General features: G+C 38.7%; 2 protein-coding genes across 3 annotated transcripts in view; one reads left to right on the top strand and one right to left on the bottom strand.

Moving 5' to 3' along the window:
• The window catches only part of clnk (cytokine dependent hematopoietic cell linker), a 28,382-nt gene extending 15,753 nt beyond the window's left edge, over positions 1-12,629 (top strand). Inside the window, exons 2-16 of the mRNA XM_025063346.1 lie at positions 5,091-5,135; positions 6,802-6,943; positions 7,186-7,238; positions 7,360-7,414; positions 8,194-8,244; positions 8,393-8,427; positions 8,522-8,646; positions 8,885-8,906; positions 9,298-9,322; positions 9,406-9,490; positions 9,583-9,599; positions 9,823-9,917; positions 9,999-10,076; positions 11,063-11,212; positions 12,477-12,629. Of these exons, the coding sequence (XP_024919114.1) occupies positions 5,091-5,135; positions 6,802-6,943; positions 7,186-7,238; positions 7,360-7,414; positions 8,194-8,244; positions 8,393-8,427; positions 8,522-8,646; positions 8,885-8,906; positions 9,298-9,322; positions 9,406-9,490; positions 9,583-9,599; positions 9,823-9,917; positions 9,999-10,076; positions 11,063-11,212; positions 12,477-12,629 (1,131 nt within the window). The remainder of the gene's footprint in view (positions 1-5,090; positions 5,136-6,801; positions 6,944-7,185; positions 7,239-7,359; positions 7,415-8,193; positions 8,245-8,392; positions 8,428-8,521; positions 8,647-8,884; positions 8,907-9,297; positions 9,323-9,405; positions 9,491-9,582; positions 9,600-9,822; positions 9,918-9,998; positions 10,077-11,062; positions 11,213-12,476) is intronic.
• Positions 12,630-12,886: 257 nt separating this feature from the next.
• On the bottom strand, positions 12,887-21,002 carry znf518b (zinc finger protein 518B). 2 transcript variants are annotated; one of them, XM_017039276.2, is made up of 3 exons: positions 20,816-21,002; positions 17,249-19,392; positions 12,887-15,547 (listed from the first exon to the last, which is right to left on the bottom strand). In XM_017039276.2, the coding sequence occupies exons 2-3, from the start codon at positions 19,266-19,268 to the stop codon at positions 15,171-15,173; spliced, it is 2,397 nt and encodes a 798-aa protein (XP_016894765.1). In that variant the 5' UTR covers positions 19,269-19,392; positions 20,816-21,002; the 3' UTR covers positions 12,887-15,170. The 2 variants fall into 2 exon arrangements, with proteins under 2 accessions (XP_016894765.1, XP_024918865.1); XM_025063097.1 differs by having other exon boundaries at positions 12,887-15,595; positions 17,297-19,392.
• Positions 21,003-24,749: the final 3,747 nt, after the last annotated feature.

Here is a 24,749-nt window from a genome sequence, read left to right as displayed (position 1 = left end):
TATACTTAAAATCCAGGAAATGTGAATATTCAGTAGCAGAGAGCAGAATTTTTTCTACATGGTAAACAGGTACTTCGTGATGAAGCTGGGTTTTATCTACGTACGTTTCAGCTTTTTGTGACGCCTACACAGATTAAATGCAGCCTCCAGGAGACAGACACCAAAGCCAACATCAGAAGTCGTACTCATTAAGGCTGCAGGAAATCGCCTCTTCCTTTTTTTCTTTTTTTTTTTTTTTTCTTGTCACACGCTGAATTTAAGCTGACGGAACACAGCTGTGTGCAAAGTTCACAAAGCCATGACTCATGGCTGCAACATCAGAGCAGGTGTCTTCCATCTCCGGGGGAAAATAGCTCACGTACGGCTACATTTGTTTTCTGGTCATCTTTGGGCAGCGATGCGAACGCTGACCGCTCTCCGTCCATCCATCTATCATGTCGTGACCTTCAGCTTCATGGCCTGGTGGCCGCCTGGGGCCACAGGGAGAGTGACTAATGTTGTTTCATCCTTCACCACCACCTCCTCCTCCTCTTCCTCCTCCTCCTCCACGCTGATATCTATCCAGTATTATCTGAACCCAGAGTCTACAGATTTCTATCACCGCTCTGAGCTTTAATTATTTACGCTGCTGAATCACATGTCCCCCCCTCACCCCCCAGTCCCCCGTCTCTCAGTCTGATTTTATCTAAACCGTAGGACACTATCTTGTCCTTCTCCTATAAAGCCGTGGATCAGAGCGACTGTGACTGTATCCGCGTCTGTATCTAATGCAGGCGCTGAATAAAACAGATGCAGGTTAAGGATAAGAGAGCTGTTCTAACTTGATCTGAAAGTTTGTCTTTGGAAATTACACAGTGAGTCCCTAAGTTCTGGAGCAGGGCCAAAGGAACTGTAATATGAAACAGAAATGTATGAAGTTAGAGTTCGGAAAACTTCTGTGGAAGAATATGCTGCTCAAACGTAACTGATTCTGATTGTGGTTTGCTTTTCAATTATTTGTGCCGATAAGCTGATGAATGCCTATGGACTGACAACAGAAGCTGACCTTTGACCTGAAAACATATTCGAAGTCAAATAATGTTGCAAATGTAACCACATAACTAGGAGGAGGTCGAGCATTAGCTCACTGTAAGAAAACAAGAAAAGTGAGTCAAAAAAAGTTATTCAAATCAATCAAAACAGGTAATAAAAGTAGCTACAAAATATTTGAAAGTCATTCAAAAAACTATTAGAAAAAAGTTTGCATTTGGTTTGAGATTTCAGTCAAAAAAGACCACCTTCAGACCAGGACTCGGCTGTTGGTTTGAGATTTCAGTCAAAAAAGACAGAGCGTGTGCTCCACCTTCAGACCAGGACTCGGCCTAGCGTGGATCTTATTTCTCAGTGACAGGTGTGGGCCGGAGCGGGGGAACAGTGGTTGATTATTTTGGACGTTTTGTGAGGAGTCAGAGTGACAGAAGCATCAGGCCGATGAAGCCGATGAAGCCGTCACAGGGGACGGAGGTGTAGACGTGCTTAGGGGAGAACGGAAGATAAGCATCAGTGAGAATATGAGCGCTCAGATGCTAATCGCTCACAGGAAGTCGGGTTATAGCATTACAGGGGAAACCACAGGAGGCACAGCGACACAGAAAAAGACTGACCTTCGTGAGCTTCAGGCCTCTGCTCCTCAAACACACCGACAGAAGAAGAAAGTGTGAAGCCAGCTGAAAAAAAAGTTTCACTGTTGATCACCAGGTAGTTTTTTTTTTAATCTCTGCTGCTGTCATCAGTTTGTGTGTGGTCTTAGTCAAGAGGATATTGCAGGGGTGTTATCGAGCAAAGGGGTCTGATCTTCTTCGCACGTAGAGAATATTACGGACTTGTTAGAGCAGCGACTAAAACAAAAATGTGCTTCATTTTAGGGAAATCTGAGACTGAGAACAAAAACGTTTAATATATTTTGTACAGCTTGACTAATTTTAGTATTTAATACGTTTTTTTTCACATCATTTGGACCAAGCAAAATATATTATTATACTATATATATACTTATAATATTATATTACTATTTGTTGTAGTTAATGTCACAAAAGTCATGGAGAAGTTTTGGAAAAAACATATAATGATAGTTATGGTTTTGTGATCATAGTTTAAATTAAATGTATTTAAAAAATGATTTGTATAATGTAGTTTTCTTTTAAACAAGATTTCTCTCTTGTTTATGCACACTTTTTTTAATTCCATTTTTTTTTTTTTTTTTTTTTAATAATTTTTTTGAAGTCCAGCAGAACAGGCTGAAATCCCTTGAAATAAGAATTACCAGTAACAGTTTCACCTGCTCTGTTGTTAACTGCTGTCACTGCGACCCCGACACGCAGCCATAAAGTCGGTGTGTGGAACTGTTCTCAGTGCATCTCAGCACATTTTCTGCCTCATTTCTCCTCTCATCTGCAGACTAATGGCTCCTGTTTAATTCGACTCCTCGTATGATTTTTGGCTTTGAGTGCGTCAGCAAAGTATTTAACCATCGTTCTGATAAAACTCCACCTACAAACTCATTCGTAGCCTGACTGCAGTGAATCTGCTCATTTAACGCCAGAATTTCTGCCAACATATTGTCATATTTAGGTGGATTTTGTTTGTTTGTTTGTTTGCTGGGAAAATATGTCTGTATTCCTCAGACACTGTGTAGTCACAAGATGATTTAAAGCTGATATTAAATCTTCAGAATATAAAAAAGAAAAAATATAAAAAAAATATATGTGCTGTCAGGTTGAAAATAGTTCTTTTTACAGGAATTAATCTTCTCTTGCTTTTTTATATTATACCAGTAATATATAATTAGAAATGTGTTTCCCTAGATACTGTATTTTGTGATATGTAATATGTAAATGTATGTAAGTTCACTTTAATGCCAGTTAGAACCGAAAAAATAACTAAACTGGCTAAAAATATAAACACACTCAAATTAATGTATAATAATAATAATTATTATTATTAGTAGTAGTAGTAGTAGTAGTAGTAGTATTTTGCATATATTGTGTATAATAAGTTTTATGTTGATTTTTTTTCACATCAAAAGTGATTTTATTTATTACTTGTTAAAATGTTGTTAAAGTTTCAGATGGTTAAAGTGTTGAATAATGGAATTTAAATATATATTGAAATATGTCTTGAAAAATATTAAGGCCTGGAAATACTACCACAAACTGAAGTTTGTGTTTTCAGTTAAAAATGATTTATCTCTATCTCTATTTCTGTATGTATGTTTGAGACAAAAAAAAAGTCACAGTGCTTCTTTTCCGTACTTGAATCCTGAGTAAATGTTAGAATGTCCCTGAGTTCTTCCCTCGGACTTTCACTGAAACCAATTCCCTTGCGATTTGAGTTGGTGAAATAAAGATGCTTTCGTTTGTTTTCTTGACATGTGCTCGCCTTTCAAGAGCAGTGAATGCACTAACAACAGGAAATGATGAAAGCAAAACTTCGCGGAGTTTAAGTGCCACTAGATTTGTAGATATTTTTAAACAACAATCTCTCTCTGCGTCATTCACAACATTACAGATGCAAAACTGTCAAATCAGAGCAAATGTGGATGGGGCTCTAAAAGTCTAAAAAAAAATGAAAGCAAGAAAAAATGGGACATGTTCAACATGTCAGGCCAGTAGCCACCACACAGGAAGTGGTTGGTTTGTGCAGTACACTACCAGTGGACCACCTTACTGACTTCTGCTCATCTTCTAAGCAGGCGATTGTTACGGGACACATTCAGGTTCATCTTCTGAAGAGGTAGGAACATTTCACACACATTCGCTGTGCAGTAAAACCTAAGGTTTAAAGGTTTCGAACTTGCGTGTAGTGGCTGTTCATTTCATAGTTTTAGTCGTCTTGGATGGAATTGTACATTAAAAGTTTCTATTATGTCACAAACAACAACTTCCGAGCTCAGAGAAGCTTAAACTTAGCTTATGAACATTCAAAATCTATAGATTAAAATGAATTGTTAAGAAACCCTCAATTCTACATTACTTAAAACATAGTCATTGTATCTGCTTTTGTAGCTAACATTTAGTAATTGGTTTCACAATATTAGTTTCTGAGGGTTGTTTTTTTTTTTTGTTCTCCATCTCTTGTCTTTTTTTTTTTTCTCTTCTCTTCCCATCTCTTGTTGAGACTCAACTTTATGTGGATCAAATCTTAAATCATTTTAAACAACTTAATGCTAACTGCTAACTTCCTAACTCTTTCTTGGCTTTTTTTTTTTTTTTTTTTGCTATTTCTGGCTTACGCATTAGCATATTGCCACATACTCTTGGCTAACTTCTGGCTGTGCTAGCTGTCACTTTTTGGTTTAGGTGGGGATTATTTCTGTTACTTATTTAACAGCGTTCCCAAACTTTTTTTGTACCAGCGACCAATCAGCCAGTATCAGTCGTTACTGCCGACCTGGTAATTCGGTGCTATCATTGAAGGATCATAAAATTTTCAAAATAAAACATCTTTCAGTCTTTCTTCTGTTAGTATCAGAGTCTGAATGATCTGTTGTTTTGAAACTTTGACAGATTATCTAACTATCTTCAAAAGTAAAGGGATATGACTGGATTCTATTTGAATGACCCTAAATGACCTATGGATCAGCAGTGGTCCCCAGACCGGGGTTTTGGGACCCCTGGTCTAAGTAACCTGTAGTTGGCTTCAATTGAAGTTCAAATATTTCAGTTCAAATATAGACATTTAACACATTTAAATGAAGCATCTTAATAAGGATGCACTAAATGTATGTGATTACTTATATTTAAATGTGTTCAATTAGCAGTGGTTGATGTGGCTGCAGAGAAGTGAGACAGTGGTTGATGTGGCTGCAGAGAAGTGCTCCCGTCAGGGAGAAGATAATAAAGCTCTAATTGTGGGTTGTGTTTTTTTTTGTTTTGTTTTTTTTAAAACAACTGCCTTTTTTCTCCACGGCTGTGGCAAATGTCAGTGAAAACAGTCGTGGGTGTTTCTGGGTAAACAACGACCTCTTTATTCTGTGTGTAGGGTGAATAAGGTCAAACTGTGTAAAAGTGAAACTAATGATATTTTTCAGGTGGGTTTCATCCACACATTAGCGCCACACCGATCCAGGGAGCGTCTGTGAGTCGACTGCGATAATGGTGAGTTATTTCCCTGCTGGTTCCACATCAGCGTTCCCTCAGGGAAACTTTGGGAGATTTTACAGCGCAGTGATAATTACCTTTTAGTACAGAAACGAGCCTCGGAGCCGCCGTGTGATCTGTCATTGTTAGTGCAGAGTCACAGCCGTGCACCGCACGCTGGAAATCCTGCCTCAGTGTTTTTATTTGACTGTACAAGTGTGGCTTGAAATTTGCATCAATATTTCTTTTGTATGATATTGTTTTTTTTTACTGTAACAGGTTAAATAATCTTATCCCATCTTTTAATGCACCTATTAATACTTAATCCAAGTTTGCTACAGTCTGTTCCCTGTATATATATATATATATATATATATATATACAAGATGCTTCTGTATTTAAAATCACAAAAACAAACCTTGTCTCTTATCCCTGTTTTGTGTAGGACAAACTAAGCCTGATCATTTGTGGCATCCAAAATGTAGCTCACATTCCATAAAGAAACAGCATGGATTTTTGGTAAAAAAAAAAAGAAAATTGATCAATTTGAGCACTTTTATTCAGCACAAATTTAACAAATTTTAACAAAAAAACAAATATATGTATATATTTGTATATATGTATGTATATATGTATATTTGTATATATATGTATGTATATATGTATATTTGTATATATATGTATGTATATATGTATATTTGTATATATATGTATGTATATATGTATATTTGTATATATATGTATGTATATATGTATATTTGTATATATATGTATATATGTACAGTATATATGTATGTATGTATGTATATATATATATATATATATATATATATATTTGGTTTTTTTAAGTCGCCAAAAAACACCCGTTCTCTGCCTCCAGGAACCTCCCACTTTAAAAATTATGCTTTCTCAAACACAGAGCATCATTGAGGACCAGCAGATGTGTGCCAGACAAGTACGTCTGGTGTCAATGTATAACCTGATAGCAGATCATCTGTAGAGGGTCCCAGTCGTCCCGGTGATTTGATCCAAAGCAGTATAGAACTAGACAACTAGACTGGGTTCTTGGTCGAAAAGAGACAATCTTGACAAAAGTTGTGTGTTTTACTAGTTTGCCCTAAAGGATGTGGCCAACACTTTGGTTATCAGATGTGGAGCACGCATTTATTTCCTGTCTAATGTTCTTGGAGGTAAAGCTGCAGTTTGGCCTGACAACAAGGTTAGGTTTAATGTGTAGGACTTAACTTTAGCCAAAGAAATTAATTAATTAATTAAAAATGACAGCGACCCAATGCATCCCAGCCAAGCCCTATTCAGACTATTACACTGTTGTTACGTGGTTTCATGGTATGTAGCGGTTAGCACGCCTGCCTCGGAAGCAGAGAGCAGAGAGTCTTGGGTTCGATTCCCAGAGGAACCACATGCTTGGCGCTTGCTAGGGGCCAACTGTTAACAGCATATCTGCTGCTAACACAACAATTTCCCAAATAACCGATCAATGTAGAAAAATGTTTTATTATTTCTCAAAAGCATTGATAATTATTTGATCGATGTGGTGGATATCTCAGCCCACTTTATTCAGCACAAATTCACACAAAAAACCAAACCATGTAAAAAAATGACAGGTTAAATCTGCCCTGCGACATCGTACAGTCTGAGCTGCAGTTTGTTTGTGGTCTCACAGAAAGGCACATTCAGACAAACAAATCCAAGATCTGACCCATTTGGCGAAGAACCTGAGTATGACGTGGTGTGCGACCTGCAGGAAGTGCGGTGTGTGCAAATACTTCCTGCCAGGCCCATCAATGAAGAACCAATGTACGCAGGTACCAATGCACTTTACGCACATTTACACATTATTCACTCTGCACAACACTAATAACATTAACTTTTTTTTTTGTTTTACCATTTCTCTTTGTCTCCATGTTCAATGTTTTCCTCACTGCTTCGTACTGCAGTTTTTGTTTTTAATGCGTATACGTAGAACAAAAAATGCTACTTCTAATCTCTAATTGAAACGATGTCTGTATTTGATGACATTGTTTTATTCACTTTTTATCATCTCCAGACAGGGATGTTCCGTGGTCAGCATCAGAACAGGGCCAGAAATCCCCATCTACTGTAAGTTTCCAGCTTTTAAAAAAATAATCAATGGAAAATAATTAGAAAAAAAAAAAAAAACCTTAGCTGCTGTCTTACCTCTCTACGATCTGCCTCCTAACTTTTCTCCCTTTACCTCTAGGGTAACTCTAATATCCTGCCTCAGTGTCAACAGAGAGAACTCCTCCATTCTGTGGGTAAAGTCTGAAAACGTTCTACTGTCTTTTAATAACAACACAGAAGGTAAAATCTGAGGGTTTTTTTTCTCTTATGTAGGCGTTTAAAATCATTTAGTTCATCTAACAGGTAAAACGTGCTTTTTACATGGTTACAGTATGAACAAAAATACTTTTATTTGTTCTGTGGTGGGGTAAATGCATCCAGTGGACAGTTTGTGCGAGCATTTGTGTCAGTTCTGTCTCTGTCTCTGTCTCTGCATCTGTCTATGACTCACACTTGATACATGTACAAGATGCTTGAATGCTATATACTGCCATCTGGTCAGTGTCGTTCAACGGACGTTTGTTGCTGTTCAAGAATACCGTGCACCAGATTTGACATTAATTGGTAGTTCCATCACTATCACATTAGTTGTGTCCTTAACTTAGAACTTCAACTCTCACAAAGCAGTTTGAAAGTAGGCAACTGAAGACGTTTCGCCGCTCATCCAAGATGCTTCATCCGTTTAGAACTTTACTTTTCTTTGGGTATAATATCGACTAATGTACTTTTCTGTCAAATTCTAAGTGTAAAGTGGGACAGCATTCTTGGAGTGTGAGTCAGTGAAATAATACGCTGGTAGAGCGAGGCATTAAAATGAACTGCGGCTAAGAGAGTGGGTCTGTTTGTGACGTCACTAAACGGTTTAAACCTAATAACATTTTAAAGCATCTGTACAATTAGTAAAGTGCACTTAAAAAAGTACACAGTTTGACCCTTGATTTTTTTTTTTTTTTTTATTGTTTTTATATCACAGGTCCACCTGTAAATAGAGACACAAAGCCTGGCAGAAGAGAAAAAGCATTGGGTAATAAGAAAGAACAGACAAAACCTGAACAAATGTCATATTTCTGTATTTCTGATTTTACATATTTCTGAGCATAAACATGATCTTCATGCAACAGTACTTCAAAATAACATCTAAGATCTAATATCTTAATGGTTGTTTTTGACAGATAACACATCGGTTCATGTGAAGACAAGAGAGCAGGTAAACACACACGATGACAGGAACCTGACAGTTGTTCTGGTACTGGCCTTCCTTTCAACTGCACTTTGTTTAAACTGTCTTTACTTTTTCTCAGCATGTAAAAAGTAAAAAAAAAAACGAGGATCACAAGTACATGAATACTTCCAGACCCTGTCCACCGCCTCCGTCCTCATCAGATGAGATCACAAACAAGTCTCCACACGAGGCTTTCAGCAGAATGTAAGAACCATTGATTTAACAGCACTGCAGGGCTGAGCCTTTACCAGTTTTACCATTTTTTAAAGAAATAAAAAAATATTTACTCTAATGTTAATGTATACAATCATCGTATCAAATATAGAATTTTTAAGCAATACCACCACCTGCTGGTTTAAATAGGTGTCACTTATTTAAACCAGCAGGATGGTGGATTTCTTTGGTAATATTGTAATTTCTTTTCTTTTTTTTTTTATTTCAGCGAACGAGAGGCAACAAAGAGAGTAAGTGATCAACACAGATTTTTACGACGGGTTTTAGAGCCACAATGTGAATAAACAAAGAATAGTCGTAAATTTATGAGAAAGCCGTAAAGTTAAGGGTCAGTAGTTTGATGTGACGAAGTTTTGACAAAGTTAGTTTGGTGTTGGTAAAGTATGGTTAACACTGAAATGTTCTTTCGTTGTCCTTAAACACATCAAGTAAACTTATTACCCAAACCCCGAAATTTGTGACTTTATTTCTCGTACATTTATGGCTTTATTCCCACAAACGACTTTATACTCAAATTGATATTTCATTTATATTTTTCTTTAATCAAACAAAATCAAACTTGTTAACTTGCTAATTCTTTTTTCTTGTGATTTAATGTCTTTACATTTTCACACTCAACAGACAGGTTTTAGGCCCAACACCAAAGGTGGGTGCTAACACATGTACTGAACAGCTTCGAATGCATTTGAAGTGTAACGTTTTAACACTGTAAAATGTATTTTATTTAAGGTCGACAGAGAGCAGAAACTGTTTCCGTTCTCCACAAAACACAAAGACATTCACTGGACCTGGATTCCGTTCCTACAGAAATTACGTAAGCCTTAAATTTCTTCGAAGTTTTACTAAATGTCGTATCAGACTGTAAAATGGGTAAATAGATCTACTCCCCCGTCTTTTCTCATTTAGGTCAGATCAAAATTTGGGTACGTATCATTTCAGACCAGCACTAATGATTGGCACTGGAACCATCGTTGATATTTGATGTTGACTTTAAATATTGTTTTACTGCTATTTCTATAAATCTAAACAAAGCATTTTCTTCCTACTCTGGATTCTGATCACGTTAACCTTGTCCAAAGCAACTGTTTAATACCAAAATATAATAATAATATAAGACAAAAAGAAGGCTAACTATTTTGCTTTAAGAAAGGGTTTTCTCAAAACGTCAACACCATGAGTGGCCTCAAACCAGAAAAGACTTTGACCAGCATGAGTTTGTTCCAATGGCGAAGCTACGACAGGTAAACACACGACTCCTTGTACTGCTGCATGAAGATCTGGTTCCTGCATCAAAGTCACTGATCTCTGAACTTTTCTTGAAGACCTACTGCGAAGGACACTGGTATGTCAAGGACTGTAATCGAATTGATGCTGAACACGCCCTGCATCTGGTCAACACGGTGAGACGGGCTTGTTTTCGATTCTCGAAACCAGTACCATGAAAGTGATTTATTGTCACTGTGACACAGCACACCACTGCGCACAACGATGTGGGACCTCTGCTTTTAACCCATCACCTTAGTGAGCAGGGGGCGGCTCCAGCTGAATGCCCTGGGAACAGTGTGTGGGGACGGTGCCCTGCTCGGTGCACCGCAGTGGTGGCTGGTGGATTCGAACCTGTGACATTTCAGACGCAAGTCTGCTTACTTCACCCCCAGGCCCACTGCCACCTGAGCTTGAGACAGTATAAACGTCCCAAGCTTAGTGTATTTTTAACTGTAGGAAATTGTACTAGAAATTTGTATTTAGAACCTTGGTAGTTTTAACTAGAACTGTTTTGCTACCTCCCGAAACGAGGGACAATGACAGGAAATTAGTGAATTCATATGTTATTATAAAGAGAGACTGGCAGACGATAGTGGACCGTCTTGCTGAATGGATAGATAGATACACTTTAATAATCCCTCGGGGGAAGTTAAGAATGGCTAAGTAATAATTTAAAAAAAAACAAATCAGTAGAAAAAGACTGGTGCAATTACATCATGAGACTTAAATGAAATGACAATATATGTAATATTTCAATGCAGGATGATCAAAATCATGGCTTATATTTAGACCATAGTCATTCTGTAAAACACATCAATTCCAGGATTGACAGTAAAAATACAGGTGGATCACAGGATTAATCTTAGCTTAGCTTAGTCCTGCTTTCGTGAACTTAGGTGGCTAACAGTTGACTTTACTTTAGCTTGTGTATCTTATTACGCACAACAAGGCATTTCTCACGTTCCGCATATAAGCACTGCAGTTACTTGTACTTGCTTTTATGCATGTTTTACAATTTAATTTTGTCTTGTTTGTTAGCCTTACCTGGAAAGTCTGTGTGCTTGCTGTGAAATTTCTATTTCAAACAGGTGTACTTATTGTCTGTACTTCCTCTGTTTAGGACGGAGCGTTTCTGGTACGAGACTGTTCCATCAAAACCAACAGTGAACCTTTGGTCCTAGCAGTGTACCATGATAAAAAAGTATACAATATAAAGATCCGGTTCATTGAGAGCACCGGCAAATACGCACTGGGACAGCGATCCAATGACGTAAGTAAAAAAATCCTGCGACTTTTTATAAGAAACAGGTGTAGCCAGATGTTTGTGCTGTAGACATCAAAGGTCCACTTCATCACATTGACTTACATTTATTTTCCTCTAAATAGGATGATCATTAGGTAACTTCATTACCTCGTTTTCAAGACGTCGTGAACACAGCAATAGATGGTTTTCCGATAATCGTTATTACCCACGATGCATCGCACTGTCGGCCATGTTGTACAATAGATGGTTTTCCGATAATCGTTGTTACCCACGATGCATCGTACTGTCGGCCATGTTGTACGGCAAAATACGCGAACAGGTAGACGTAAACAATTGATAGGACAAAAAAAGACAAGAATATTATATCAGACGTAATTGTTGTATAGAGATTCAGACGCATACGAGGTCAACAAAGCTGAGTGGAAGCGGGCGGACATTGAAAATTAGCCAGACAATGTATATCATACGGTATTTATTAACACCCAAATAATACAAATAATAATTAATGTAAAAATCACAGTGACATGTTTTACTATTGATTAGATTATACGTTTTTTCCAAAATCACAAAATAATCTGTATTATTTACTTTATTAAAAAAAAGTTCAATTGTACATGAAAATACTGATGATATGGACTGTAGTCAGTTGAGGATTCACATTTGCATTGCGTACATCTGTCATGTATGCAAAGTACATTTTGATATTTTTCAATTTTATTGACATTAAACATATTGGTTAAATAAAAGTATAATGTAATAACCTGAAAAACAGTGTTCAGAACAGACTGTAATGCCCTTTTTCTTGGATCTGGGTTGAAATTAGCACGGTTAATACGTAAAAGCCATAGCATCCTTCTTTCTGTCCAAATATCACCCGTCAGCTTCCCTTGGTGACAGATCGCTTTAGGTATGTCAAAAAACGTTATCTTCTGATCTCCATTCCCAGATTGGTTAGTACAACCCCACACAACACAGGTATTTACCATTATCGGTGTTCTTTTGTGTATTTAATATCTACCTGTACATTCTGTTTGCCCTACAAGATGGTGGACTAAGGAACTGTGGGTAGTGGCGAGATGTCATCGGAAAACTATCTATATCGCATTTTCATCTTACAACTGGTGCCACTGTTGTATTAGTTTGTTGGGGTCTGTAATTTAACAATGATTGGGTGTGTTAGTCAAGGTTTTTATTTCTGCGGTCATTTCTAAGGTCAATGCCGTTGTTTCAACAGTTACCACTGGAGCTAACACCAAGTATCTCTTCCCAGATGTTTGACTCGGTAACAGACGTCATCAAGTTTCACAGCATATTCCCCATCACTCTCATCAGTGGGAAAAGTGTACGAGAAGGAAAATACCCATGTTTGTTGACATACGCGGTAACAAGGAGGGACGTCGACCAGCTCCTACAGAGACTCTAGTGTTTGTAGTTTAAACTTACTGTTTAGGCTGTGTATAAAAAAAATAATGTATTCTTTGGTTGGACAAACAAATATTTTTAGACATGAAGACGTGAAGCTGAACAATGTACATCTGATGATCTCTCATGGCATAGTGGATAAAAATAATTGACCAAATGCACTGAAAATGTACACACCAGGTACTGCAATTTCCCTAGATTAAGTTTTTTTTAACCACTCCAAAAAAAATCCCAAGTGCTTACGAAGCCAAGGTTTTAATAATAAATGTTTTTGTTTGTTTATTTAAAAAAATGATACAACTCTTAGAAAAGTGTGAACACAATGATAAACACTGTCAATATAAAACATAATCTGAAGTGAAACGAAACTAAAATGGGTAAACAAAGATATTGAACACATCAAAAATGACTGTACATTGAAAGTAACTGTAGGCAAATGTGTAGAAGTTAACAACACAAAACAACACTTTAGTGTAAGAACTCTTCCATATCCCAGTGAACAGTCTACTGTTAATATTATGGAGTTTATTGACCATATTATCTGTTGACGAAGCAAATAATTATAAAATGTAACCATAGAGCTCTGGTACTCCATATGTTTTTCCAGTTTGTACAGTCGTACACTGGTCTGTTGCTGTACTAATGCTGCTGCTTCTACTGCTTTGATGAAAGAGAGCGCAGCTGCAAAGACTCTATGCAAAAAGGTGCAGATTTATTTTTAAATATTTCCGTGTTGTATTTTGGACGTATTTGAATGCTTTTTAATATTCTCAATCCAGAATATCTGTATATATATTTTTTAAGACTAGTACAACACAGTCCATGCTTACAATAAAAAAACGACATTTTTTTTAATTCAAGACATAAACTTGGATAATTTTTAGGTATTCACACTTACTGTCAAAATGCAGTCATATATTTAAAATTGGCAATTTAAACTCTTTCTAGAAGTTGTTGATTTATTAAACTACTCAACACTCTATCGCCAGGTCTTAAAAAAATAAGTAAGTTTAAGTTGAAGATTGGATGTAGGCTTGTAAAGCCAGTTTGGTTGAAAATCATAGTCCTGATTGCTTAAGTTGACGGTAGGAATTTTAAAAAAAAAGTAGTTACAAAAAGTAATTAAAATTAAAAAAGAAAATTTACAGCGGTACAAAAAGAACTGTTAAGCCTGCTTGCTAAACGCAAAACAACACAGAAATACTGGACTTTTGTATTCCCTTGAGTGGTAATACCTAATACGTGTACTGAAGGAATGCACATGGGTTTTTTTTTTATCACAAGTTTTTACAAATTCCCAAGGTAAAGACTCAATGTCTCCTAGCATTCTTTGACCCACGGCATACATTTTACATTTGAAAAGATGCACAACACACCAAACGAATGTCCCAAAAAGTAAACTAATGAAATACAATAATCAGCTAGTTCTAATGTACTGAATGTACTTACTCTGTGTAAAATGTGGGATTGTTTGGTTAAACACAACACTGATGTAATGGCAGGATTTGAAGAAACACACATGAAGATCTTTAACAGCTCTGGCTCTCTCGCTCTTTTTCTTAGTTTTTAGGTCATCTGCTGCCATCTAGTGGTGGAGTATTTATTTGTTTTGTTTTATCACTGTTGCATTGACCAATGCAGGTAAATTAATAATAGTTTTAAGTCCAATTAAGTGAAACTTGATAATTTCCTACAAGGTTGCTGGTTGTAGACAAAACATCTAAATTGCACAAAAATTGTAAATTTTGAAGAAGGGGTCCCCAACTACCAGGCATGTACTGACCCACGAATCACTTAGAGATGGACTGTGACATGTTTTTTGGAAAAACATGTCACTGTTCATTCCACTCCTTCAGTGCTTGACTAATCTGCAGTCAATTTTTCATCCGGCACCTTTGACATTACAAAACAAATAGTAAAGGAATAAAAATAGTTAAGGAATTCCATGGAAATCTGGTATATGTGTAGAAACTTTAAGACATGTTAGTGTTATTTACTTGTTGGAGTGGATTGGACTTCAAGTTTCTTTGTAGTGATTTATTAACAATGTTGCTAACAAGGAGGGAATGAGCATCAACTAAGGATTTATTGATAAGGTCATTCACATTATATATGTAATAAATAAAATATATTTGGTCATGTATGTGATCTTCCCTCACACACACACCTGTCGTTGGGCCGTAGAATCAAAAAGGTTGGGGTAGAAAAAATATAGAAACATAGTTTAGTAGTTAACTGCAACTCCATGGCTTCGTCTATTTTGACCAACTGTACAGGGGTTAAAATCAAATTAAATAATGAAAACCAAAGAATAACCATATTACATAGACGGTATGTTTACCTCCATTAATTTTAATCTTGTAGACTTGCTGGTATTTCGCACTTTGAAACACTTGAAATGACACATGAAATGCGAACTCAACAGAAGGGCTCTTCAAAGAGGGCCTATGTAGTCACAACTACAGACACCTATAGCAAAAACGACCGAACACTCCCAATTTCAGAATACCAATGAATTGACATCCTCTGTTGTCCAAAATGTTCATGGTAAGTTTCGAACAGTGCAACCCTTCACCTCATATTTCTGCCCCATCACTTTGCCCAGCCTCATTTTTAGAATTTGGCACTTTGGAACCACAAAAGAGGAGTCAGTGGTTCTGATGGTGTCTGTCCGGGATACCTGCTCAGGTGCCCGGGGCTTTGGGTGGTTGAGCACCACCACAGGTTGGTCCGGTCCTGGTCTTTTCACCAGTTGATCCACTTTAAGTGGCATCAGAGAAAGAGCTTCACAATCAGTCACAGTGGCCATAAAGTTCCGTGTGTTACTTTTCTCCCACACTGCCACCTCTACCCTCTTTAGTGAGACGGTGAGAAACTTTGAAGAAATGCCAGACTCATATTTTACAAATTGCTGTAGACCATCTGTACATACAGACACGTCCACTAGCTCAACTGTTTTTGGGCTAGATTTTTTTTTATCACAAGTTTTTACAAATTCCCAAGGTAAAGACTCAATGTCTCCTAGCATTCTTTGACCCACGGCATACATTTTACATTTGAAAAGATGCACAACACACCAAACGAATGTCCCAAAAAGTAAACTAATGAAATACAATAATCAGCTAGTTCTAATGTACTGAATGTACTTACTCTGTGTAAAATGTGGGATTGTTTGGTTAAACACAACACTGATGTAATGGCAGGATTTGAAGAAACACACATGAAGATCTTTAACAGCTCTGGCTCTCTCGCTCTTTTTCTTAGTTTTTAGGTCATCTGCTGCCATCTAGTGGTAGAGTATTTATTTGTTTTGTTTTATCACTGTTGCATTGACCAATGCAGGTAAATTAATAATAGTTTTAAGTCCAATTAAGTGAAACTTGATAATTTCCTACAAGGTTGCTGGTTGTAGACAAAACATCTAAATTGCACAAAAATTGTAAATTTTGAAGAAGGGGTCCCCAACTACCAGGCATGTACTGACCCACGAATCACTTAGAGATGGACTGTGACATGTTTTTTGGAAAAACATGTCACTGTTCATTCCACTCCTTCAGTGCTTGACTAATCTGCAGTCAATTTTTCATCCGGCACCTTTGACATTACAAAACAAATAGTAAAGGAATAAAAATAGTTAAGGAATTCCATGGAAATCTGGTATATGTGTAGAAACTTTAAGACATGTTAGTGTTATTTACTTGTTGGAGTGGATTGGACTTCAAGTTTCTTTGTAGTGATTTATTAACAATGTTGCTAACAAGGAGGGAATGAGCATCAACTAAGGATTTATTGATAAGGTCATTCACATTATATATGTAATAAATAAAATATATTTGGTCATGTATGTGATCTTCCCTCACACACACACCTGTCGTTGGGCCGTAGAATCAAAAAGGTTGGGGTAGAAAAAATATAGAAACATAGTTTAGTAGTTAACTGCAACTCCATGGCTTCGTCTATTTTGACCAACTGTACAGGGGTTAAAATCAAATTAAATAATGAAAACCAAAGAATAACCATATTACATAGACGGTATGTTTACCTCCATTAATTTTAATCTTGTAGAGTTGCTGGTATTTCGCACTTTGAAACACTTGAAATGACACATGAAATGCGAACTCAACAGAAGGGCTCTTCAAAGAGGGCCTATGTAGTCACAACTACAGACACCTATAGCAAAAACGACCGAACACTCCCAATTTCGTAATACCAATGAATTGACATCCTCTGTTGTCCAAAATGTTCATGGTAAGTTTCGAACAGTGCAACCCTTCACCTCATATTTCTGCCCCATCACTTTGCCCAGCCTCATTTTTAGAATTTGGCACTTTGGAACCACAAAAGAGGAGTCAGTGGTTCTGATGGTGTCTGTCCGGGATACCTGCTCAGGTGCCCGGGGCTTTGGGTGGTTGAGCACCACCACAGGTTGGTCCGGTCCTGGTCTTTTCACCAGTTGATCCACTTTAAGTGGCATCAGAGAAAGAGCTTCACAATCAGTCACAGTGGCCATAAAGTTCCGTGTGTTACTTTTCTCCCACACTGCCACCTCTACCCTCTTTAGTGAGACGGTGAGAAACTTTGAAGAAATGCCAGACTCATATTTTACAAATTGCTGTAGACCATCTGTACATACAGACACGTCCACTAGCTCAACTGTTTTTGGGCTAGATTCCGGTTCTGCCTTTTTATTTAAAGGAGGGTTGGAAAAGCATTTAGGCTCACTGTCCGTTTGAGAGTTTTGAGAGTTTCTTTTCTCTTCTTTAATATGGGCGTTTTGATCCATCAGCGGTTTATCTTGCTGGATATTGGTATCCTTTTTCTCTTCTTTGACAAAGTCAACTAATCCTTCTGTTGATAATGGTTTGCAGATGTTGGGTTCTTCTTTTAAAGAAATCTGAGGCAACCTGGGTGTTGGTGCCTCCAATGACTTCTCTGTACCATTTATTGATTTCACGTGATCTTCAGAGGAAACATCCGAACTTTTGTTCATCACCATGCCACACAGAGACGTCACCAGTGGCTGGTTTGGCTGTTGACTACTGAGTGAAAACACAGAGGAAATGACTGGAAAACTCTCTGGTTCTTTTTTGTCTCCTCCACCTGCTCTGTCCTCAGACTTGATAGTAGGCCTCCAACCAGAACCATTTTTATTTACACAATCGGCTACATCAGTTTTGGCCAATAGTTGGGTTAGAGTCTTAAATTCAGGAAAAGACTGATTTTCCACCCCACTGTTCTTGCTCACTGAAACTAATGGGTGTCTGACTTGGGCAGAGGGACTAGTTGAAGGAACAGACAAGGAGAGAGGAGTTGATTTTAGAGTTTGCTGACTCAATTCTGCTGCATCTTTGATGAATTCTGAATCAGTCCTCTTCCTGAATTTGACAATTTCAGGATCCTTCCTCGTAGCACTGCTGTTTGCATCACGTTCACTCTGCAGCGGGACACTCTGAGATGGCTGTGAAAGTAATGATTTCTTCTCCTGCTCTGCTCTCACAGGGGGACAAATACTTGTCTCCCTTTTGTCTGCATGCACTGTTTGGTTTAGCCTGTTGAAGCTGACTGAGGACAGAGCTGCTTTTAGATGTGTATGTTCACCAGGTGCATCAAGGCCCACACTGGCTCTCCCTCTTTTAGATTTAATTTGAATCTTGGTGTTCTTGCTTGGAACTGGAGAATCCAACTCAATGACATATGGTAATGCTCTTTTATGTCCACTTCTTTCCGTGTTTACTTGATTTGGGAACCTTTTGAAAATGCTGACCGGAACAGCAGCATGACGCTCCACGTTTAACGTTTGAGTTTCACACAGTTGCCTGTTGCTTGATCCGAGACCCCCAGATTTCACCGCAGATATCTGAGGACCTAACGTGGATGTGATCGGCTTTTCCAGTAAAGTGCTCTGAGGAACGGTATTCTTTGAGTCTTTAATTGCAGACTTTTCTTGTTTAGAGACAAATCTCAGTTTTAGCTCCTTTGTTCCATTCACTGTTTTTACCTCCACAAGCTCAACTGTACAACCAGAAGGGATCGTTACGTCATCCGGAAGGGAAACTGTTAAAGCTCTGCTCTGCTGTGTATGTACATTCACAAGGGACAAATGATCCAAGTCTCCATCGGTGGAATAGGATACATTAGCAGTCACTGTCTTTATTGTTGGCTTATCTTGAAGGCCAACTACAGGTTCTCTCTGTAGGGGAACTGTGACTCGAACACCAGGTCGAAGTGGTGATGAATCCGCAGAGGACACATTCGGTAAGGCACTGGAGACTGGGGCATGAGTGATTTTGGCAATGTCTGGCTTGGTAGATAGCGCGCTGACATTTTTATGAAGGCGTTCGATGTGCTTCATCAGAAACTGCCTCCTTATGTAACCCTGTCCACAGTAAGGGCATTTGTATGGATAGCTGGATGTATGTTGCTTTAGGTGTGCATGTAGCTCTGATTCACTGAAAGACACCTTGTTACAGTAAAAACAGTAAAATTTTGGGCCTGCGTGTTCCGAAAGATGTTTGTCAAATGTTGTAGCGTCTTTTGAAGCAAATCCACATTTTCCACAGAACTTTACACTGGACTCACTCAAAACGCGATCCAGCAGTGGGTTATATTGGCCACAACTTTGATACTTCATGGGTTTCATTGCGAGAGCTGCCACGTGTTGGTCATTGGGGTGCAACTGATGCAAAGCCTGCAGTCACATAGTGAGGGTAACAGCCATCCTTGCTTGACCTCCACTTTTGGATGCTAAGACCGAAGTGAGGAGACTGTTGGAAGTAAGCAAAGCAAAAAATGTTATCACGTATGCAATTGCAGATCAGTAACAATGTAACATAACTTGACAAATAAAGAAGACGACTTCCAGAATGGATCAATCGCAGCACGGGTTAACAACGACCGCATACATACCATACCGTTAACCAACCAGTGCCAGTGGAAGTTGAACTACTATTGGTTAAAGACCATCAAATAAGAGACCAGGACAATGTGACGATAAAGAGAACTGAAAAGGCCGTGAGCGTGGAAGTCAGAGTAGGACTTTTGAGAAAGGGACAATAACTGGTAAAAGCAGAGACCGGAATAAAGATGCACATCATGTACATGAGAGGCTGTCTGAAAGAGGTCAAAGATCGTAAAGTGGTGCCAGGGGGAAGTGGGGCAAAGCAGCAATGGATGGTTGTGTTTAAAGTGAAGGTGGAAACAAGGAAGAGAAAGACGGTTAAGGCATAAATGGAGATTAAATGGCAGAAATTAAGAAAGGAGACGTATTGCAGAGAGTTAGAGTGGAGTTGCTCTCGGTGATAGAGGTGAACTACCAGAAGACTGGTAAAGGGACAGCTAGAGTGGTGAGGGAAACTGGGAGAAAGGTGTTAGGTGTTACGACAAGAAAATCAACTAGCACTATCAGGGGGCAGCTTTAAGCACCTGGGGAGCAGTGTCAGTGACGCGCTCAGTGCACCTCATCGGTAATCTTGGCAGCTGGTGGACTTGGACCTGAAACCTTTCGAACCCAAGTCCACCTCCTTAACCATCAAGCCAACACTCCCACCAAGTACTGGCTGCAGTGGCAGTTCGAAAAGACTTAAATTTACAACTGAGGTGCTCGGAGCACGGCACTGTGCCCCCCACTCACTGCTCCCCTGCTCACTTTGATTATGGGTTTAATAAAAGCAGAAGTCACATTTTATTGTGGTGTGCTTTCACATTGATACTAAGTAGTTGACTTTTCTTCCTTCCTTCCTTCCTTTTCCTTCCTTTCCTTTCCGCACGACCACAGTTGACAACGTTATTAGAATAATTTATTTTTTAAACAAATTAAGATTAAATTTATGAATGTAATTCCAACCCCATCTAACTACCCAGCGTTAGGTGGCGTTAACTGAATAATGATACGAAAACTGCTGCGGGCCCAGAAGCGCTCCCTTCCCCATATACACACATATATGGGTAATTTGGCTGCATTTCTTGCGTGTGGTCATTCCAATTAACTACTAATGGAGAAATGGAGAAACGCAAAGCAGCACAAATATAAACACAAATTTCATCAGGCCTCCTTATTAGCCACATTACATACGGTTGTTATGATTTAAGAAGGTAAAGGCCCGTCCAGACGAAAACTATGAGTCAAAAGACAAGCGCCTCGCTTTCCTACATAAATCTCTGTCGTAAGAAAACGTTATAGATTCTTACCTGGGTGATGTGTGATGTCGGTATTTACAGTATTACAGCATTCTGCACCATTCCAGAGGTAAACATTGACGTGAACACTGTCGCCGAGCCGTTATTCTGTTAGCTTCAAAATGAGCCCCTGCGCTACAATTTCCGGAAAATAGATACGCGTCTTCAAAATAAAAGACATCAACTGAACATACTGTAAAAAATAAAAATATAAGTTTTATTTTTAAGAAGAACTAAAAATCGGACGGAGTAAATTTCTTCTTACGGATCTTTGCCTGTACTGTACTTAAATACGCTGCTGTTCCAATTGGAGTGCGAAATAAAACTAAATGTAAATATTGCGAGTGGGATTTATTTTGCCATACCTTTGGCCGACAGTTGTGCCCAACTAAAGTGGGCGGTTCTTGTTATTATCAGGGACAGTATACCACTGCTGAACTGCTGTAATTCATATTTATACTTTCGTAGTAGTAGTAATGGGATTGTTGTTTTTATTTCCTTCCTTAAAATGAAATTATGCAAAAAGTGTACAGAAATTCGTTTAATTTACAGATGGCAAAGGTTCCAGACATCCAGACTTCTTGATAAATTTTTATGCCTACAAAAAGTCAAATTTCCCGCTGTGTGCAGGAACAGCAAAGGTAGAACCAAACTCCCTGGCAGTGTCAGCAATATTCCGAAATTCAGTAGTAAGCAAACTTCTCGGGACGTCATCATTATCTTAAGCAAACTGAAACTTAAGGAAAATAAACACAGGTTCTTAACACTTGTGTTCCCAGGATGAACTTGCTAATGCTTGAAGCGTTTAGCTTTGAGCGATCAACAACCTCTCGTTCTTGAACTGCCTCACCAGGCTTTGGACTCTTCAAGACATGGAGGATGGAAATGTAGCAGCCGAGCACAAAGACGATGGACATGCTGAGGTTGAAAATTAGCGAGTTTAAGGATAAGGCAATATTTCCATCAAACTTGTCAGACAGTGGAATAAGATTTGTCCGGGAAAGAAGAAAGAGAAAACCAAAGGATCTTGGGAATAAGAGCACTCATGTTGATGCCGCAGCTGTAAATGATCAGTCCAAAAACCTTTAGCATTTCCATCACTGCTAGGTTGAAGGTTACAACGTTAGAGTGGCCCACCGATGTCTCACATTTGGCTAGCAACCAGATAGACATGGTAATTTACCCAGGTCAGCTTGCCCTGTTCTTGCCTGTGCCTGGCTTCCTGTTATTCTTGGCAGTTCCTGTTATTCTGAGTTGGCCATGACAAATTATTTTACCATATTTCTCCACCATACACTCGGTGTGACCGGACCACAGAGTAACAGACAGCCATTCTGCACATTCCACATGTGCAGCAGAGGGTGAAGACAATATAGACTATAGAGGAGGTTAGTTAAAAGAAAATCCACCACCACATCAAACGTGTTTGTCTGTCTGTTGTAGGAATATTACTGCTCTGCTATAACTCAACAGGTCCATATATGGTGACTCGGAAGGTTTAATTAAACGAATGCTTATCAGCAAAAAACAGTTAACCACCTGCTTTGGACACCCCAGACATGTGTGTGGGTTGTTTCCACACACTGAATTATTGTGTCCACGAAGTGTTTTTACTTTTCTTATGATATATGCATATTCCCTGTTTTAAACTATGTGGGAACTTTGTATGAAATACTGTTTCTGTCTGAAATGGTATGTGACTCCTATGGTTGCCATGGTAACGCAACTGCAGGGGAACTTCGTTGAGAGAAAACCCACTCCTACATCAAACTTGTTTGTATGTCTGTATAAATTCAGAAGTCTCGGAACAGTTGGTGAGTCAGCGCTCCTGGCATAGGTCCTGAGAAACCGTCAGGCTACCAGATCGGCACTAACTCCAGGGAAAGGTCTCTGTAAGTTCGTTTTTATACATTGTTTCGAATGTACTCTCTTACACTCTCTTGCTTGTTCTTGCTCTCTTTGTAATAAAAACACAGTTTGACAAGGAACTGCGCCTCGACGTTCCTGTCTTTGACTTTGGATCAAAAGAACATCCACTACACTGTATAAATTCAGAGGACCAGGGAAAAGTTAGCTGAACATTGCAGTGACAACAGTCAGTGACAACAGTCAGTGACCCCAACGTGATTCAGATTCAGACAGGTCCGAACAGGCAGTGAGCCAGATTCGGCTGTATAGGAGGTTTGACTGCCTGGAGCACGGTGCCTGCCCAAACTAAAAGGTAAGCAGTAAGCTTTTCTGACATACAGAAAATACTGCAAATTGAACACTGAAAAAAACTTTCTCCCTGCAAAAAAATGATCGATAATTATTCTTGCAGGTTAGAGTTCCTAGGTTGAAGTCCCTAAACTTTTTTGGTTCATTTTATTTGCTTATGTCTACCGTGTTTTTCTCTTCTTTTTTTTTTTTTTCTTTCTTCTTTTTTTTTTGAAGGAATTTGGGGAATTGTGTGGGAGGATTGCTGTGTTACAGTAAAATTGAAGGAAGCTACTGTCTTTTTGCTTAACACGCTTCTGTGGGAAATCTGGGAGGTGTAATTCTGTCACTGTTTTATCAAAAGAAGGAGACGCTGCTGACATTTTGAGGTATAAATGTTAAACATATTTAATAATGTTAACAGCAAAGCCATGTTAAATAGCTTTAACATTATAGTGACATCATGTGCCACTGAGTTGAAAAACTCTGTAGAAGCTTTCTCAACTGAGAAGTCACTAGCTGACAGAGACCACTTCCGGCAAAGGCAGTGAAGTGCCAAGTATTTTATGTGTTGGTAGTTAATTCTCTGAGTGACAAGTGACTCCCCTTGACGGGGCCGAACCAGACACGGTAAGGATTAGTCAGGTTTGTTCTGTAGGACATAGGTCTAAACCTTGGGGAAGATTGGGTCCCCCTAAAAGACGCAAAAATGGAAAGAGAATATAACAGAGAAATGATTGGGAATAATGGTCATGGGGAAACTATAGATGAACAAGAAAAGAACCGCAAACTGGCCATGAAGGACATGACGAGACAGTACGTTGAAATGGAGCAGTAGCAGAAAAGGTCAGGGACAGAGAGGATTGGATTTGAAGGGATAATCTGTGCGTATGAGTTGGTTGTGGTGGACAGTATAAAAATTTTACACGGATGGTTGTTGTTGGAAGGATGAAAAATGGGAATTTAAGGGCTGCATGGGCAGTAGCGGAACAGTAGAAGGGAGAGTGTGTAATGAAAGCTAGTGGAGTGTTGACACAGAATCCATCTGCGCAGGCCGCAGAGGTGGTGGCATTATTAGAGGCATTAAACTGAGCAGCAGGAAAAATGGTGACTGTATATTCGGTCTTGGCATATGCAGTAGGAGTGACTTTGGAAGTCATTATCCAGGCACAAGAAGAAATAGGGGACTAAGAAAAGTACTTTGGGAAGCTTGGGGAGCAGAGAGGGACTCGCCGAAAACTTGGCGGTGCCCAGATGGGCGAGTAGTGCTACCAGACGGGGGCTTAAGGGACTCCGAGACTCCTAAGGGGCTCACGGCATGCACCATGCAGGTCAAAGACAAACATTGGATCATCTAAATTGCTGGTGGCACCCAAAAATGAAACAGATAGTAACAAAATATTGTGAGATGTGTAAGGTTTGTAGGGAGTTTAACCCCCGACCAACAACCAAGGCAAGCCGTGAATGTTTTCCGAATCGATCCATGGCCAGGCCAAGAGATTGTGATGGACTACACTCACGGTTGATCCCAGTAGAAAGTAAGAGATACCCTTTGGTGGTAGAGGACTCATACACAGTGTTAAGATATTACAGATAATAGCACGGCTACTAAGTAACTAATAAAAGATTAATAAACAACTGTAAATAGAATTTATAGTTAGTTACCAAAGTGTGTTAAACCAAAGTGTGGTGAACCATAAACTGTTATCTAAGTGTGTTAAATAATGGTCTGCTTGACAGGAGTAGGTAC

Source organism: Cynoglossus semilaevis, chromosome 15, assembly GCF_000523025.1.
Source record: "Cynoglossus semilaevis isolate Cse_v1.0 chromosome 15, Cse_v1.0, whole genome shotgun sequence".
In the NCBI taxonomy this organism is placed as follows: Eukaryota; Metazoa; Chordata; class Actinopteri; order Pleuronectiformes; family Cynoglossidae; genus Cynoglossus; species Cynoglossus semilaevis.
The sequence above is the reverse complement of the archived record's forward strand: the minus strand, read 5'-3'. Positions and strand labels throughout refer to the sequence as shown.